At 42.1% G+C, this 18,670-nt stretch overlaps 1 protein-coding gene across 1 annotated transcript in view; it reads right to left on the reverse strand.

Annotated features, from left to right (window-relative positions):
• Positions 1-18,670, reverse strand: part of LOC138581135 (fer-1-like protein 4) — a 1,598,034-nt gene that overhangs the window by 845,738 nt on the left and 733,626 nt on the right. The window contains exon 24 of the mRNA XM_069652231.1: positions 11,908-12,032. Coding sequence (XP_069508332.1) covers positions 11,908-12,032 — 125 coding nt within the window. The remainder of the gene's footprint in view (positions 1-11,907; positions 12,033-18,670) is intronic.

Raw genomic sequence — 18,670 nt, forward strand, 5'->3', positions numbered from 1 at the left:
GTCCCTTTACGCCATGGCGGATGGCGGACTTACCGCCCCATTCCGAGGTCGGCGGGGCGGTAAGTCCCCATTGACCCATTTACCCTTCCCCATTCCCATTTCGGCCCCATAGGGCTCAATGGGAGTGGGGAAGGAGTTAATTACGCCACCGTAAAATACGGTGGCGTAATTAACACCAAGGTCCCAGAGCGCCATGGATTTTTCCGCCCGCAAAAAGCGGGCGGAAAAATGACCATGGCGCTCCAGGAACTCGTAGTTGGCGGTAAGGGGTCCGCGCAGCTAACGCTGGCGCAGACCCCTTAGCGCCAGGGTCGTAATGAGGCCCATTGTCTCGTTTACTATCACAGAATTTTGCAAGGTGGCAAATATCAAATTGCTCAATGCGTTTTTTTTGTTCATTGGTAATGTTTAACAATTGTTTTCCATGCTGACACAAAAGGGTGAAGACCATGTTAATGTAATGTTCATTTTCTGCACGCTATCAGGAAAGTTGCACTAAATACATCTATATTGTGAATGTCTATATAATACCCTTTATAAATTCTTCTTTATTTGAAGGTATAAATATATCTTTACCCAAGCATTGGGCCTCATTACGAGTTGGGCTGTATCCTGGCGGAACATCTGCTGTAATATTATCCAACTGAATTACTGTTACCGACACTTGGTCCGGCAGAATTTCTGCCGAATTACAAGTGGTAGTGGCGGCGTGATTCCTCATTTATTTTGAGTCCATTGGACGCAATGGGGCTTTTTTGGAGGAATTACCGCTGCAGTAATTCCGTCGAGTCTGCCGATTATTCGGCGTTGAGTAGGAAGATTTTCCTGGAGGTAAATCCTCCACTCCAAACCCAACCTCATAATTTGGCATAGTGGTAAAGTTGGCGGCAGCGGATTTACTGCCAACTTTACCACTTAACTCCATACTCGCAATGAGGCCGAAAGTGGGCAATATTTTTTTCTGGTTCATACTATAGTTATATAGTTATGTTGTCAGATGAGCTGTCATAAAATAAATAATGTAGGCAGACAAACCCCCATACAGGTCATGTGTGAACATACATACATGTATTCTGATTAACTGAGTAAAAAAAACAATTGGGAAACATTCTCTTGCACATGGGCACAATGTGCCTCATTATAAGTTTGCCGGTCAGGTAGTAACGGCGCTGGTAAGCTACCGCCGCCGTTACTACCGGACCGGCAAACTATGAGTTGGGCTTGTGGGTGCCTTTCTGCCTGCCCGGCCAGGTTCAGCCCTATGGAGCTGGGATGGGGAGTAATGGATACTGGACCCGGCAATGGGGACGGACCGGGTTCGCTGGGGTCGGAATGCCCCCGTATATCCCGATTGCTGGTGCAGGTAATTTTACGAGTTTGGTGGCAGCCTACCGCCAAACTCTTAATGAGGCCTAATGTCTCATTGTTGTGTACATAATCAATCAGAGTGAGATTATGAAGTGGAAGCAAAAAGGCAGTAACAGGCTGTACTTTATCATCGACCACCAACCCCATCTGCAAGCGGATTCATTTGTGCAAATAATTTTTTCATAGTTTGAAAAGGGGGTGGCACTATTTTTTCATGTAGGTGATTTATAAATCCAGGTTATTGCAATCTTTTCAAAATGCTTGAAAAATGTTTCTCAACTTTGCAAATCAGATGGACTAGAGCTGGAGGTAAGTATCTGTGTTATGCTGGGAGGATAACTGAAGCATGAGGTGCTACCCTTGGCAACGGGAAAATGCTGTGTGATATGGGTTTGATACTCCAGTCGGGCCATCAGAAAGGAGATAAATTGAGTACCCCAAGTGTCTAGCAACGGTGACACCGATTACCACAGCTGTAAGAATCGGGTATGAAATGCTATACAAACCACCAGATAAATATTATAAAACTGACTAGAGACCTACTGTGGATTGTCTCAGAAACCTTTAGAATTTTCTATAATTAATCTCAGAAGCATGAACAGTGTACCTACTTTAGAATAATATACAAAATAAACCAGGCATTTGCAAATTACTTAGATAGATACCTCTGCTTTAAATGTATGAATGTGAGAGAAGAAAGTTGTCCAAGTTTTGAGTCGATAAAAATAAAATGGGTGTTTTTTTTATTTTTTATTTAAGTGTATTTGGTTTGTTTCAAACCTTTCACATCAGTAAAACATTACGTTTCATGAAGAGATCTGTCGTAATATAATCACAATGAACTCGACGGAGAAACAATTCACAGAATAAGTGATAATAAGAGGTAGCAAAATGTTAGCTTACAAATTAACTCAAGAGTAACTAAAAAATCGGAAGAGATAAATTAATTTAAAACCTTCCTTCATAATCCGCTGGAGTACTTAATATAAATTTCTATTGCCAACAGTATTAATTAGGATAAAATTGTTAAATCACTAGTTTTAGGTAACGAGTAGATATCTAGCATTTACTCAACGCAATCTTTCATTCGTTTAAGTTCATTGTTTGTGATGTATTTTCCTCATCAAAGTGGTCTAGTCTTTTTAGGGTGTTTTCTAAAAATTTGACCGTTGCGAAGTTTATTTTTGGGGATTGACAAGTATATATTAGGCTCCACCATTTCTCCGCATCTAGATCGTATAAGTCAGGGCTATTACTTGCTAGAAAGAGATTTCGCAAGTCTCCTAATTCTGGGCAGAATAGTACTAGATGAGTTAGAGATTCTTCGTTTTTTTGCACAGTCTGCATTTTGTACATATTTTCTCTTTCGTATATCTTGCTTTTGTGGTCTTGTTTCGTAGAATGTTCAGTCTGAAACGTAGTAACAGATCTCTTTGTTTTGAACTTGGAAATATTTTCAGATAGTCTGGTATAATAGACATCACACCGCAGTTGGATTTCAGAAGTGTGTGTGTTTTCGCCAAAGCTCGTTTCATTTCAGTATTCGACCAATCTTCCGCCCACAGCGCTCTTTTTACAGCTATTGGTTTCTCCGCTAGTGTTTCGATTTTAATGCCAAATTCTGTCAGGGTTTGTTTGTTTCCATTTTTCCAATCTTCTATTACTTTTTCTTCATAGTTATTGGATTTACCCAATATTTCAAATTGGGGAGGTGTCAAATTGGTCATTGTTTTTCTATATAGCATCAATTGGTTGTAACGTATGTGTGTATACATTGATGTTAGGCCTAGTTCATGGCGGCTTACCGAGATTGTGATCGCTTTTGGTATCGAGAGGACGGTTTTCCAAAAAAGACCTTCTAGAGTGGACCAGAATTTCTCTGGGATGTTTGTTCCAGTTTCTGCTCCATATATTAGTGTAGGAATTGCTTTTAGCTTATAGAATGTTATCACTGGGCATAGAGAGAATTTTCCATATCTTTTGTTGATGATGATTGCTTGGGCTGTTAACTGTTTGGTTTTTGTCTTTAGCATCTTTTTCCAAGGTTCTTCATTCTTTATTCCGCTTATTTGTATCCCCAATTATCTCATTTCATCGCAAGGTTTTATCCAGGTTTCGTTCACTTTCCATTCTTCATTTTTAGTCTTTTTCCATCTTTTGTCCCTGGTTATTAATATCTCGGTTTTATCTGCATTTATTTCTAGGTCGTTGTTTTCTATGTATTTTTCAACCTGGTTTAGTGCTCGTTGTAGACCAATTTGTGTATGGTCTAAAATTATTAGGTCGTCTGCATATAGCAGATGATTAACTGGTTTGCAGTTTAATCTCGGTGGAAAGGTCCTGGTATTTTCAAAACATTGTTGTAAATCTTCAATATAAAAGCAGAATAAAGTGGCTGCTAGCGGGCATCCTTGTTTTAGGCCTTTTGTTGTTTTTATGTCCTCTGATAAATTTCCGCATTGGTCTAATTTAATTCTTATTGAAGTTTCAGCGTGCAGTTCTTTTATTGCTTTCAAAAGATCAGGGGGGCACCCTTTAGAGGCCAATTTTTTCCAGAGTCGACTTCTATTCACACTGTCGAAGGCTTGTCGAAGATCTATACTAGCTATAAACAGTTTTTGTTTATTTGTAAAGGCTCTTCTTTTCATCAGGCCTAGGATCAGAAGATTTAAATTGCACCCCACATTTTCGACAAAGCCTGATTGTCTTTTATCATAGGTATTCGAGGTCTTTATCCAGGTCTTTAGTTGTTTTAGCAAAATTGTGGCGAAAATTTTCCCGACACAATCTAACAGGGCGATTGGCCGGTAATTTTTCGGATCCATTCTATTACCTTTTTTGAAAATAGGAACGATAATGGCCAGCTTCCAAGATCTTGGTATTTGTCCTTGCTTCACGATTCTCTTAAAGAGTCTTTCACAGAAAGTAGCCCATTTTTCTGGATCTTCTTTTAGCACTGCATTTGACAAGCCATCTGGACCTGGGGCTCTTGACGAGCTTGCTCTCAGAATTAGGGATTTTATCTCTTCCTTATCGAATTCAATTTCCCATGGGCATGGTGGTTCTTCTTTAGTGTTGTCCTTCTCCGTAGTTTTTGTCGCATTGAATAATTTTGTGAAGTGTTCTACCCAAACATTTTCTGGTATTGGATTCATAAGAGCTGCCATTGATTGTTTCTCATTCAGCAGGTCCCATAAAGATCTACTATTTGCATTAGATATTGCTTTCTGCATGGCCTCAGCATCTTGTTGAAGCAGTTGTAATTTGTGGGCTTTTTGCCAGTTCTTGTATTTTTGTTTTCTTCTTTGGATATGTTCTTTCAGATCTTTATTCTTTTCATTTTTTAATGCACGTAGATCTTTTCTTAGAAGTTTCTTTTGTGACGCTACTTCTGAATCATATACATGTAACTTTCTGGTTCTTGGTTTTATGTTTTTTCCGTGGCTTTGTTTGAAAATCTGTACTGATGTCTCATATTCTACAGACAATTTTTCTTTGGATTGCCATTTTTCTAGGCTCTTTAGTACAACATCGAAGTCTCTTTTTTTCAGCCTTAGACGATTTAGGCCATGTTCTAACTCTATTTTTGTATCCCATGTTTGATTTGTTCGGATCTTCGAGTGTAAGAATTCAGCAATGATTGGTTCGTGGTCGCTATGATTCGAAGGTGATATCCTAAAGCTTTGTGCCTTTGCTAGTAATCGTTCGCACACAAACATGTAGTCAAGTATGTTGCTCACATTACCATTTGACCAAGTCTTTGCAGGTGGAATGTCACCCTTCATATTACCGTTAAGTCTGTGTAATCTTCTTGTTTCCATTTCTTCATTCCATATTTTGCCACGTTTACGTTTATAGTCGTTTTTGTATGTGACTGTTTGAGTGGCCTTATTTTCTTCGAAGCAATTCGCATTCAGATTGCCACAAATGATGATATATAGGTCTTTGTGTGCTTCTATTTTTTCATCTAGGCATTCCATTACTTAGTCTATGAAGTATTCATCTTTGTTTTTTGCAGGGTTCCAATAAACGTTTAATATTAACATTTTTTGTTTGTCTTTTAGGGTATCTGGCTGAAATTGTATGGTTATTGCTTGAGTGTGCGAGTTGACGTTTTTTGATTCAATCACCTGTATTCCTGATCCATTTTTAATTAGAGTTAGGAGACCTGCGGATGGTCTTCCAATCAAGCTTCCTTTAGCAGGATTGCATAACACAGTATATCCTTCTTTAAGAGGGGCTGTTTTTAGCCAGGATTCCTGTATGCATATAATATCTAGCTCGTTTAGAAGAGGATTGAAGTCATTGAATAGATGTCGGAAGCCTCTGGTGTTCCAACTTCCTATTTTCCAATGATTGGTGTGAGTTTGTTTGAGTGGCTACAGTTTTGGTCTGGTAACAAGAGAGCCTGCTAACCAATTCCAATATTTCGGGTATTCTTTTGTCATTTGTTGCGTATTTATTTGGTCACTTATATTTTCATTTCTTCTTATTGTTATTTTTATTTTGTTTAGATGTTCTTTTTCTCGCATTTGTATTTGTTCTTTGTTTCCATTTTTCATCTCTATACTGTATGGAGATTCTATAGTCAGTCCTGATTTGTTTTTATTTTCACTCATATTGCTGTGATCATGTTGATAGTTCTCTCTTTGATTTGTCTTTCTATTTTCGATTCTGTCGTTGATGAGATACGGACTTTCGTCTCCAGAGAATGTTCTCTCAAAATGTACAGTTTTCTTTTTTTTTTTCATTCATTCTGGGCTCTTCGTATGTAGTTTGTGTATCTGTTAGAGCAGAGATCGTAAATCCCAGTGCTCTGAAATTCTCATAGGCCTCTAACATAATTGAGGGAAGTATCGCTGAGTTCGTCACGATTTCCGCCAAGTCAACACGCGCTTCATCCGGAAAGCTCACTGACAGTAATTCTTCTGATTTTATTGTTTTTAATTGAGGGATGTATTGGAGAAGTCTCATAATTGCTGATCGGTTCAATGTCAGTCCATCCGTGTTTTTTACTGTTTTTTCTATTATTACAATCGTGTTTTTCGGTGGTTTTGGTTTTTGCTTATTCCATTTCGGATTCGCGCCGGTGTTCTTAAAGTTTCCTTCTTTTCCATTTTTTAGCCAAGGCTCCCTTCTTGTATCATTTTGTTGGGCATTTTTCGGGAAGATGAATTGTGGTTCTTTTTGGGAATTGTGGTCCTTCAGTTCTTTTAATTCTAAGTATTTAGCTGTGCATTTTTTTAATTTATCACTTAATGTTAGAAATTCTTCGTCGGAAGTCTTGGAATCAATGCATACTTCTTTGGCTTCATATGTGTTGAAATCCATGATCATTCGTTCCTGTATTTGGTCTGTTTGAGCATTTTCGTCATCGTATCTCGAGCAGTCTAGAAGTTCTTGTATAGTTTCGTCTTGTAAGCTATCTTCTTCTGATGACACAGAGACTGTTTGGGTCTTTTCAAGGGTTAGCTGGGTAGGTGACTCTATAAGTTTGCTACAAGAGGCGATACTAAGCGGTTCTTTTTCTTCTATGTCTTTTACATTTCGTAAAAAGCTCCTTGATCCACGTTGCTTCTTCTTTTCTTTACTGGCCACATTTTTTGTTTTACTTAAACTTTTTCGGTTTTTCTTTTGTATGTTATTTGTGTTTACTGCTTCTGGCTTTTTATTTGCATTTGAGTCAAAAATTGGGAAGGTACTTGTTTTCGTTCTCTCCTCATTTTCATTCGATTTTTCAGCAATCTCATATGTGGGGTTTTGACCAATTTCATTTTCCGTTTGTATTGGATTGGGGATTGTTCTTGTATTTGGGGGCACAATGGCAGAGGCTCCTGGGTGTATTGATTCAAGACCCGTCATATGTAAAGTACTTTGGGCCTCTCTCTGTTCCTCACATATATGGGTCTGCGTGGGGCTCGATCTTGATTCAGCCTTTTTTGGTAGAGAGGCTAAAGTTGTAACAATTTCTCGAATTCCTTCTAGAAAATGATGTTTGTCAGTTTTAGCTTCTTTTAGTAAATCGATTAAGGTTTTTAGGACCACTCCGTCCATTTCTTTCTCTCGACTTCGCTTTTCTTTAATTTGCTCCATGACTGATTCCACGTAAATCATTTTTCTATTCATTAGGGCGATCATTGTTGATTGGTCTCGTTGGTTTTCGTTTAAGGTTTCATAGAGTTTTAAGAAAGGGGCCAATGTTATTGATACAGATGCTATGATTGCTTCTTGTGTCTCCTTTAGCCACCTCACTTCATTTGCAGATCCATGTATAGTGCTGTGTGTACGTCTTTGTAAATTTGTTCTTTTCTTTCTGTTGCTTTCATTTGGACTGGACTCTAAAGAGGATGAAGAGGTATCCTCTGATGTCATAGTTTCAATTGGACCTTTTTTTGTATGTGGTGGGAAGTTTTTGATTTTCTCTTGTAATGTTTTTATTTCCAGGTCACAGTTTTTGTTTGATTCTCTCTCCCTGGGAGTCCTTTGTCTGTGATTTTCTAGTTCGAGCATTGTTTTAGTGGCAGTTTCACTAGTCGATGCTACTTTGTTAACAGGGGGTATAAGGATCTCCGGTGTGTTAGGCAGAGAGATTCTTTCTGGTGAGTAGATTCGAGGGCGCTTAGGGGCCCAAGAATCATTTACCTCCTTTTCTGTGCTTCGGTTTACAGTAGATTTTTTCTGGTTTTCCATTTCATTCAATATTTCTATGGTTGGATTTATCATCTGTGTATCTGTGATCTCTACTATGTTATTTAGTAGGTCATCATCTGTTATTTCAGTGATCACATTTTCTATGAGAGATATGTTGCTCTCTCTTGACACAGTTATTGCACTGGGAGTTACGATTTTGTCACTATTTGCAAATTTACTTTTTTCTAAAGGCGCAATTTTTCAATTGAAATGCCATCTAAGAGTGCCGATTTCAGATGTGGAATAGCACCTTTTTTTTGTCTGCTTCTTTAGGATTTGTACGCCATGGGTTTCTGATCTTTTATCATGGTCGCCTTCTGCATTAGTGACCAGCTTTTGTATACTAATGCTTTTTTTTGCAACTTTGGGGTGTGTGTTTTCGTAAGGAAATGTTGGCACTTTGTTTCCATTTGGAATGTTTAGTAGTGAGGTGGGTCGAGAGTCTGCTTGAGCAGTCTCTGGGGACATTTGCGAGGTCGAGTTGTTTGTTTTAGCTGGTCCAGGTTGCCAGTGTTTTTCTGTAAACAGGAGCCTTTCATTTAGGCTTTCTTCTTCTCCGGACGTGAGAGAGTTAATTTCTCTCTCTGCGTCCGCGGTACACGAGGCCAGCTCAGGCTTCCGAGCAACTCCGCCCCCACTCGGCATCAAGCCGCGCGTCTCCTCGTAGCCATGGGGTTTAGCTTCCGCCTCTCCCCGGCCATCCGCCTTCTCTGGACGCGACACCGCTGAGGGGCACATGGGCTCGGTGCACGGGCCGGAGCCTACTTCCCCTCTCCTGCAGGGAGCCAGGCGGACTACGCCCATGTCAGCGCTCGCCTCCACCAGACACGATACCGCTGCGGGGCACGGGGGCTCAGTGCGTGGGCCGCTGCCCACTTCTCCTCCCCTGCGGAGAGCCAGGCGGACTGCGCCCATGTCAGCGCTCGCCTCCGGGACGGGGACGGGGACCGCAGACGGCACTCCCGCACCCCCAATCACAAACTCCTCAGCCCGCCCCTCCCATTGGTCGCAGCGCATACCGACCGCGGCCCCAGCAAACACCCCATCACAGAGGGCGCCCAAGCCGCGGCGACAGCCGCACGCCGCAACACAGCACGCCGCTGCCCCTCCAGGCGCAGCACAATCATCCGCAGAGGGTGAGGAGCATTTGTTTGGCGGGATTGGTGGGATTGGGGAGATTGGGGAGATGCTTTCATTTGTGGTTGTATTACAGGCTTTAATGAGGCTTAGGTTTGATGGTAATTTTTTACATTGTTTCCCGGTGCCTTTTATGCCGGGCTTCGAGTTAGAAGGAGCAAAAGAGGAGGCTAAAGGTGCATTATTGGACTGATTTTCATCCAGTGCACGTACCTTACTTCGAGTTCTTGAGTGCATGTCTCCTGATGTCTCAAGGTCTATTTGCTCGCACATCGGCGAACACTCGGCAAACACTCCGCTACGCTCCGCGTCTGTGGGGGGTTCTTGAGGGTTCCAAATGTAGAAACAAAGAACAGACTCTAGCAGAGCTTCTCCTTCTCCTTTGCTGCCAAACACTCGGCAAACACTCCGCTACGCTCCGCGTCTGTGGGTGGTTCTTGAAGGTTCCAAATGTAGAAACAAAGAACAGACTCTAGCAGAGCTTCTCCTTCTCCTTTGCTGCCAAACACTCGGCAAACACTCCGCTACGCTCCGCGTCTGTGGGTGGTTCTTGAGGGTTCCAAATGTAGAAACAAAGAACAGACTCGAGCAGAGCTTCTCCTTCTCCTTTGCTGCCAAACACTCGGCAAACACTGTTTGAACACACCGGTTCCGGCACTTTTACGGCACTTTTTCTGCTCAAGCTAAATTTGAAATTACAATGAACACACAAGAGAGTATTCAATGGACTGTACTGCAACCCTGCCAAAAAGCAGAGCAATCATGTCCCAGACAGGAATACATTTTCATACTGTGGTTGTAAAAGGTGGCTGTTGAGTCATATGTTATGCTACTGCGTAAGGATGGTGCAGTTCTGGTCGGGAGACCTGGATAGAGTTCACCAGGTGTCAGGCTCTACTTTCACCCGATTGCCAAAATCAATTCTTCTGCACACAGATCACCAGGGACCATATTATCTAATGTGTGCACTGGCTCTACAAATGGGCCAACTCATGGGCGTAATTTTAGGGGGGGTTTGCCCCCTGACACTCCAACTTTCGTGGCACACCATTTTGTCCCACTCATTTGGAAGGAGCCCATTTCGAGTAGATGTCATACTCCCCGACACCATTTTCAGCAAAGTAACTTCACTGGGACAAATGCGCCAAACACCACTTTTTCTGCTTGTTTAGTACAGAGTGGATTGATCCGTTTTTGTCACAATCCATGTTATACGCACATTATTGCAGTGGGTAAAATTTGAGCAATCTGACTTTTATTTGTTAAATTTGCTGCATACAATAAAAAAGAAAAAGATTTTGCCCGAATCAAAGTGCCATAGTTCACATTTCACAGGTCACATTTTTTGTGTTACTTATTCCACAAACAGAAAATATTTTAATATTAGTTTGTGTTTTCTTGGCTTGGTTTAAATTGTCATATAAAATGGTCCTATGTAATTTTAGAGCAAGCCCCATTTGCTCTATTTCCTATCATGCTGCTAGAAAAAATGTCACCCCAAGGAAAAAATCTTTAAGTAATATTAGGGCAAAATCTTTTGGATCCATTCCATAGAATACAAGCAGCAAAAGTGATGCTAAGGACTTTTGCTAGTTCTTTTAGCAATTGCGAAAATGCTAGATAATCTGGCCCCCCCAGCCTGTCACAGGACCTCCTGACATATTATAGTACATTATACCGAATGGTACGGCAACTTAATTACAGAGTGCTTATATAAGCGCCTAGGCTTAGCACACCTGGGGAAAACAAACACTCGGGACTGACCTCTGATGTGTTGTGGACACTTTTACAGGGGTTTAATTTGGTTTACTTTCGGATGTTAGCGAGGACACCCAAGTAAGGATCAAGTCATGCCTGGAGCACCACTTTCAGTGTTCAAAGGGAAATGAGGTTCCCCAGATATTGGTATTTGTCTGATCCTCGTTTGGGGGAGCCTTTTATACTACTAGTAGTGGCTGGCTTGCAAGAAGCATTGCTGGTTTGGAACTAGGTGTGTACGGTGTGTGGATAGTACATTTGTGTATATAAGCTCATGGACCTGGGCAAGGGATCCATTTAGTCCACAAAAATCATTCTCTGTCAGCTGCTCGGACTATGAGCACAACTCCCGCCAAAGGTTGTGATCTCCTTACTGAAGAATATTACTTTCTTGGGACGCTGGTCTGTGGGATTCTACTGAAAGGGCAGAAGGGCCTTCTCACAGAACGGTAGGGAGAATGTTCCAGAGGAGTCCCTCATTGGGGCGACTTGACTGGGTTTTGCAGAGTCACACTCTGCTTGAATCCTCAGACAGGCCTCGTGGCAAATTGCAGCACTTTTCGAAGTCTCCCAGTCTGTAGGAAGATAGGGAAGAATTCCATCTCGGCTGCATACCCATGGGCAGCGTGCTGGGGCAGCAACCGCCTCACAAGATTGTACTTGCTGCCCCTTGGAGCAGCAAGGCCATCACTGCGCTGCTCTCATTATGATCCATAGGGATGACGCAATCCTCAGGCAACATCAGATTATATGACGCGAGGAGTTAACCCCTTTATCAGAAACATTCCTCTGACCCTCACATTTATTCTGTACAGATTGTTCAAATGCAGAAAGATTATAGATGCGATTTAGTTGCTAAGGCTATAACAATGCAGGCTACACTTGTTTCATGTGTTTAACGTGCAGTCTTAATGTAATTGAAACATTCATACCTTTCCCAGCATCAGTACTTACTCTAGTGGTCTGGCACTGTGTTGAGAATACCACTCTTGCAAAGGGATCAGATAGGCCATTGTCGTCAGCAGGAAGGATTCCGCGTGCCTGGTATAAATGAGCACGAAGTTGAAAGTAACACAAATCTGTGGGAAATATTTAAATTATTAAATTGCATACCCACAATGACACACATGCTATCCTTCAACCCCAGTGACTGGGTCACACAAATTGAATCACACCCACTGAATAAGTATAACGTAGAAAACGCACTGACATGGAATCCTTATCTAAGTAGAGTGTCCTCAAATCACTTTTAGGAAGACCCTGCAGATAACCTGTGCAGAACGTTACCCTCTAGTATCAGTTCTTTACCATATGCTTCTAAAATGGTCTTCGTATCCCACAGCTCCATTTTTTGGAAGTTGCTTCTACATATATCTGCACTGTCTATACTTTTCTGTGTATTTTTTAAAAACTAAAAGCACACTACAGGAATCAGTCAAACACAACTGAAAAACCAAACAGGGAGATAGACTGCTTCCTTTCGTTCAAACAAAGACATACTTTATGTTGTAGGGTCAGTGCTCACGATCAGTGCTTATTGCATGGCACGTCTATGCTCCAAGATGTTCACTTCCTGTCAGGGCCACATTGTTATCTTGTATGTCCGTTTCCACTGATGTGAGCAATTGGGCGAAAAAGGTGAGGAAGTCTCTGAACGTTATGTCTAGCCTTCCTCCGGCAAGGTCCTTCTTATGCAGAATAGAAGTCAGACTGTTTTTCAACTCCAAACACAAATGTCAAATTTGGTGATGTTTCCCCACCATTTATATGCTCAAAATGATTGCTGAAAAAAAACGTTTTTCCGTGGGGCTCTTCTTGGAGACTTAAAATGCACAATTTAGCTCAAGAAATCTGAAAATTGTCTGCTTGAGCTTCCGAGTCTTTTGGCAGATTCCCAGCCCGAAGCCCCAAGCAATGCAGTTTGCACATATCAGGAAACTTGAGATATTCTTTTTTTTTTTTAAGGCTAAAGGAAGTATTGACATTTTCTAACCTGCATAGTTGGCATGGCGAACCAAACAAAATGTAATCAATATCACTCAACACAAGGACTCATTTGAAAACAGAACATCCAACATAGAACACATGTGCAGTAGGGTTGGACAGACAAAAGATATGACGTTCACACAAGCGAATAGAGACACACATTTGCAACCAGCACACACATATGAAACGTGTGCTGTAAAGTCGGAGGAACAAAAGCAACACATCTGGGATATAGTGTGAAATGTGCAGGTCACTTTTGTGAAAAGTGTCTTTGTTGCTTAAAACAGTAGCCATTTCCCTATACATAATTTGGAGTCCACTCCTTCCGTGGTATCCTATACAAATAACTATCGTCGCATGCCTTAGCATTTGGAACTGACTATGTGTGCAGACATCCATAACCTGAGACCAAGCTCAAACTGTGCATGGGCAAAGGGAATATTGGGTGATACATACAAATCTGGGGTTTACCAAATCAGAGACACCTGTGAATATCTCTAGGTTGCACATACTACCTTATACAGGGCAGTTTCTAGACAACTTGGTGTACAGAGCTAAACATCAGAATGCATCCCACCCTGCCCTACACTGGCACCTGTCACTCCCAAACTACATCTCTGTGTCTCGCAACAAAACCCCTCCTCAATACGAAATAATTGCTACATAAATGAAGCTGGATCCATTACATTGTAATTCAAGTACTGTACAGAAGAATTCCAATCTGAAAACACAGCTGTTGCTGCTGTTGCTGCTTCAGTAAATGTGTTTCTGTCATCTGCTCTTAGGGAAGGCCTTGCCTGAATGCAGTCTTAAACTGTCTGTACTGGCACACTGCAGTGTGACCATCTTACTGGGGTCCGACGGGCCACTGACCACTGGCCCTGTGTTGCAGGTGGTCTAATTGTACCACCTCACTTGTATTTCGCAAGGGGCTAACCATATGGATTATTTTCTGATAGAAGGTTAGCATTCCAGATGGACAGTCTGATACATGTACTCCTTCAAAATCCCTCTATGAGTGGGAAAGGAGGAAAAATAGCACCAATGAGTATTTCTGTATGCTTTGGATTAAATCACTAGCAGTGATCAGAGATCTCTACATTTTAAAAGGATTGAATGTGTGGACCTCTAAATTCAGCCGTTACCACCATGTCCAGATTGACGCAAGGGGGTCACCATACCTATGTCTCATTTGATTTGTTGTGTGTGTTGGGTTAGTCATTTTGGATGTAATTCCACCTCCAGGAATTCTGCTTGGGTTTCATGTATGTCAATCCAGTGCGTTCCATCATCTACTTACTAGCTTAGGTGTGGGTTTCTAAGTGTAGCGCTAGTGGTCTCATTTTAGCTGGTGGGTTTGCTTATATGGTGGGGTTGGTTTTGAAGATGGTTGTCTTGTGAGCGTGAGGTAATTGTTGGGTTGGCGGTTTATACATGAGGTCATGTTGTCATGTCTGTCAGGGGGATGCTTGGTAGTGGGTTAGGTTGATACTTGTGCCTGTTGTTTGTGTCTTCCTTGTTAGCTATTGTTTTGTCCAGATTAGATTGTTGCCTGTGGTCGGTTCAGCCTTGCATTGTCTCTTTAGTTCTTGCGGTTGGTCCTCTTCTCTGTTAGTTATCAGTGTTATCTGTACCGTCATGGGTTTTTTGTCAACTGGCTCTATTTGCATTTGCGGTTTTATTGTTTGAGTTGTTTCTCTCTGGTTCCGAGGTCTTTAAGAGCCAGAGTTTGAGCAGTTTTCTGGATTTTAGTTGGTCTTTTGTGTTTCGTATTTCTTTCGGGAGGTTGTTCCAGTTTTTTGCCACCAGGTTGAACAAAGAGGAGCCCCCAAGTTTTTTCCTTGCGTATGGCTTTGGTTCCAGGTGGATTTTGTTACTTGATCTAAGGAGTCTTGTCGGCTTGTAGATGGTTATTTTCTTTTGTAGGAATTCTGCTCCCTGACCGCTGATTCCTATGTGTGTTATGCCTATTGTTTTGAAAGTGACACATTGTTTGATTGGAAGCCAGTGTAGCATTTTTAGTGCTAGTGTGATGTGGTCTCTTATAGAAAGTTTGAGGAGAAGTCGGGCCACTGTGATTTGGATGCATTGCAGTTTCTTCGAAGGGCATTGCGGCATTCCGAGAAAGAGGCTGTTGGTGTAGTCGATTCTTCACATGATGAGGGCGACGATTGTCAGTGTTTTGTGGGTGAAGGACAGGAATGGTAGGATTCTTTTGTTTGAGTGAAGGAGGAAGACGTATTTCTTAATTATTGTGTTTACTTGTGGTTCTAATCTTAGTGCGCTGTCCATTAGGACTCCCAGGTTTTTTACTACATTTGATGGTGTGGGCACAATTCCCAATTTTATCGGCCACGGGATGCAGGTGTTCTTCTCTTGGTTTTTGGATATAATCATGATTTCTGTCTTTCCTGGGTTGATTTTTAGGTTGGTGGCATTCATCAAGTCGTAGATTTCTTTGAGACATTCTCCTACAGTTGCGTTTTCTTCTTGTGCATCTTCGATTTTGTAGATGATTTGAGTGTAGTCTGCATAGTTGTAGCACGTAAGATTGTATTTTTTGAAGATCTTGATCAGTGCAGTCTGGTAGATGTTGAAGTACAGTGGTGATAGTAAGGATCCTTGTGGTACTGCGCAGTCGTTCACTCGTTGAGCAGATTTGAAGGGCTTTATCCAGACAATCTCTGTTCTGTTTCCTAGGAATGATTTTATCCAGAGTAGTGGTAAGTCTGTTATACCTATTTCTTCTAGTCTCTTGATGAGGGCGTTATGGTTTACTGTGTCGAATGCCGCACAGGGGTCAAGTAGAATCAGGGGCGAGGTTGTATTGGAGTCTGCGTTTGTCTTTAGGTCATCCCAGATGGATAGGAGTGCCGATTCTGTTCCTCTCGTGGGTCTGAAGCTAACTTGTACTTGGTCCAGCAGCTGGTGTTCTTCTACGTGCTATTGAGTTAGTTTGTATACATAGGTTTGAGGGAGTTTTGCCGGGTAGGGAATGTTTGAAATATGTCTGTAGTTGGAGAGGTCTTCCACATCGCCACTTGTGTTCTTAAGTAGTGGTTTAATATATGTAGATTTGAAGGATCGTGGTACAGTCCCTGTTGCAGCTATAGTTTCTAGAGATTTCTGTAGTATTCTAATGGTGTTCCTTGCGTGAGGATTGATTTGTAGATGTCTGGGGGCAGGGGTCAATGGGTGAGCCTGCTTTCTTGCTATCTTTTACCAGCTTGATCGGTCTGTTTTAAATGATTTGTCGGATGTTGTCGATTTTATTTTTTAAATGGTCTGCTAGGTTGTTGCATAGTTTCTGTGAAGTTTCTGTGAAGGTGAAGGTAGGAGTGTTGTCGCAACCTGGTGAGTTTCACATTTCGTTTATGATGTTGAACATTTCTTTGTGTGTGTTGGTGGCTTTGGTGATTCTGTCGCCTTAGTGCCTTTTCTTTGCCTTTTGAATTTCCTTCTTGTACGCTCGGATTTGACTCTGGAACAGATTTTTCTTACATTGGTCATATTCTTTCCTCCATTCTAGTTCCAACTTCTTCTTGTTCTTTTTCATGGTGCTTAGTAGTGTGGTGAATCATTTTGCCATTGCTCTTTTTCTTGAAGGGGTGAACGTTTTTTTCCAGGGAGATGCTGTCGATTGTATCACTGATCCATTTATATAGTAAGTCTGTTTTTCCGTCTAGGTCTGCCTTGTCCGCTTCGGTTGCGGATGGTTTTGTGAGCTCAAGTAGGCAATTATATTTACAGACAGGACAGGACAGGATACCGTACAAGAGAGACCCACTAAACAATGCACAGAAAGCCTACACAGAAAGGAATGTACCTCTTACAAATTTTAGCCCGACCAGTAATATGCTGATGAAGCGTTTTAAACAAAACCGGCTTCTAAAGGGCCCACAGTTCCTCAGCCACTACCTCTTAACACGGGCCTCAGAGGTTATTTCTTCAAAAAAGAAAAGGCCTATGCCTTATCTAACAGAGCTGGCATTAGAATCTCTTATTAGTGCTGGCCTGCAGCTAGTGAAAATCATGGTGTGGCAGTGTAGAAAGGGAGTTTGGCCTAGTGGATGTACAATTTGAGGCAACTTCTTTGATTTGTTTATGTGTTTAAGTGTGGGCACAGTATGGCATGCTCGTCAGAGCCACATACACAAAACATTCCAGTGTGCTATTGTATGAACGTTAGACTCAACATACAGAAACAGGTATATGTGCTGTTACATATGGGAGCGCCACATAGACGCCATTAACCAACAGGGTGGCGACTTGTGCAGCGCACAAATCATTGCTGCACACATCACTGCATTGATTTCCCATGGACTACTGTCTGCATGGAGACACACAATGAACTCTACTTTCCTATCAAGGTGCCAAGTCACATTGAGGTGCCATCTGGTGTGCGCGCTAGGCAGTGGCTGGCTGTTTAGAAAATTAAAATACCTTTGATGGTGAGCAGATGCATTTAGTCCATGTCCCAAAGCAGTCACTAGAATGCTTAAGCAAGAAAATGACAGGATGCCCATATGTAACAAAAATGTAATATACAAATAAAAAACGTTTTGGTGTGTCAAATAAAGAGACATGAAAATAAAGAAAATAGTTTACAACTTTTTCTGTGTGGCACGTTAATTCTGTGTAAAAACATTGGCTTGCTAAATGAGCCATCACTTATAAATTGCCCCAATTGAAAGGCTATCAGCACAAAGAATGAGGGGCACGGGGTGTGTGACTCCAAAGCATCTCACACGCTGCGTTTGGAATATGAATTTCTTTGTTTGCATATTCCAAACAGATCCAATCATCCACAAGTTAGCAGAGAGCAGCCAGCCGCTCACTGCAGAGGAGCACCCACAGCACAACAGGCTGCTTAATCTGGTTTCTGGCAAACTGAGAAGCAGCTTTCTGGGTTGGCCCCTTACTGCGCCCTCCTGTTCAGCTATTTAGCTCTGCACCCCAGCCCGTCGCCCGCTCCGCCCAGGCCAAGAAACGGGGCTGACCTTATACAAAGACCAAAATTCCATCAGATCTAGACATTCCTGGGATGTTTTCGAAATGCTTTGAACAAACAACTGAATTTGCATGTGATCATCCCAGATTCTTTCCTATTTTAGCCTTTGTGGATCAGTCATGAGGTAGCAAGTGGAAATAGGAAATGTGCATGGGCATCTATGAATTGCTCCAGTGCAAATCATTGCAATTCAGGTCCATTGGGCCTCATTACGAGTCCGGCGGTAACTGTGCTGGAAATTCCGGCAGGTTACCGCCGGACTCGTATTACCATTCCGCCTCCTTGATTGCCGGAATCACCGGGGCATTACAACCCCGGTGACCCGGCAATTCCAGAGGCAGAATTCTGTTAATCACCATTCCCATGGTGTCCCATAGGACTCCATAGGAATGGGGAAGTGGAAACACCGGCACCATGCTGTAATGGTGCCTGTGTTTCCATGTCCGCCTGCAGGCGGGTGGTGTTAAACCCGCCGGGTCAAACCTGGTGGGAGTGACACCTCCCGCCTGCAGAACTCTTAATCAGCCGGTCCGGAAAGAACGGTGGTGGCGGATTTACCACCACCGTCCTTTCTGGACTGGCTGACTCGTAATGAGACCCATTGTCTCTTAAGAGGCCCTTGGGCACCAAAGGAGAGGCTGATGTTGCAGCCATTATATCCTCACAGCCAACTCTTGAAGCTGTCTGAGCCAGTATACATGGCTCAATGTTTCAAATGTT

Source organism: Ambystoma mexicanum, chromosome 3p (genome assembly GCF_040938575.1).
Source record: "Ambystoma mexicanum isolate Mex_15411 chromosome 3p, UKY_AmexF1_1, whole genome shotgun sequence".
NCBI classification, from domain to species: Eukaryota; Metazoa; Chordata; class Amphibia; order Caudata; family Ambystomatidae; genus Ambystoma; species Ambystoma mexicanum.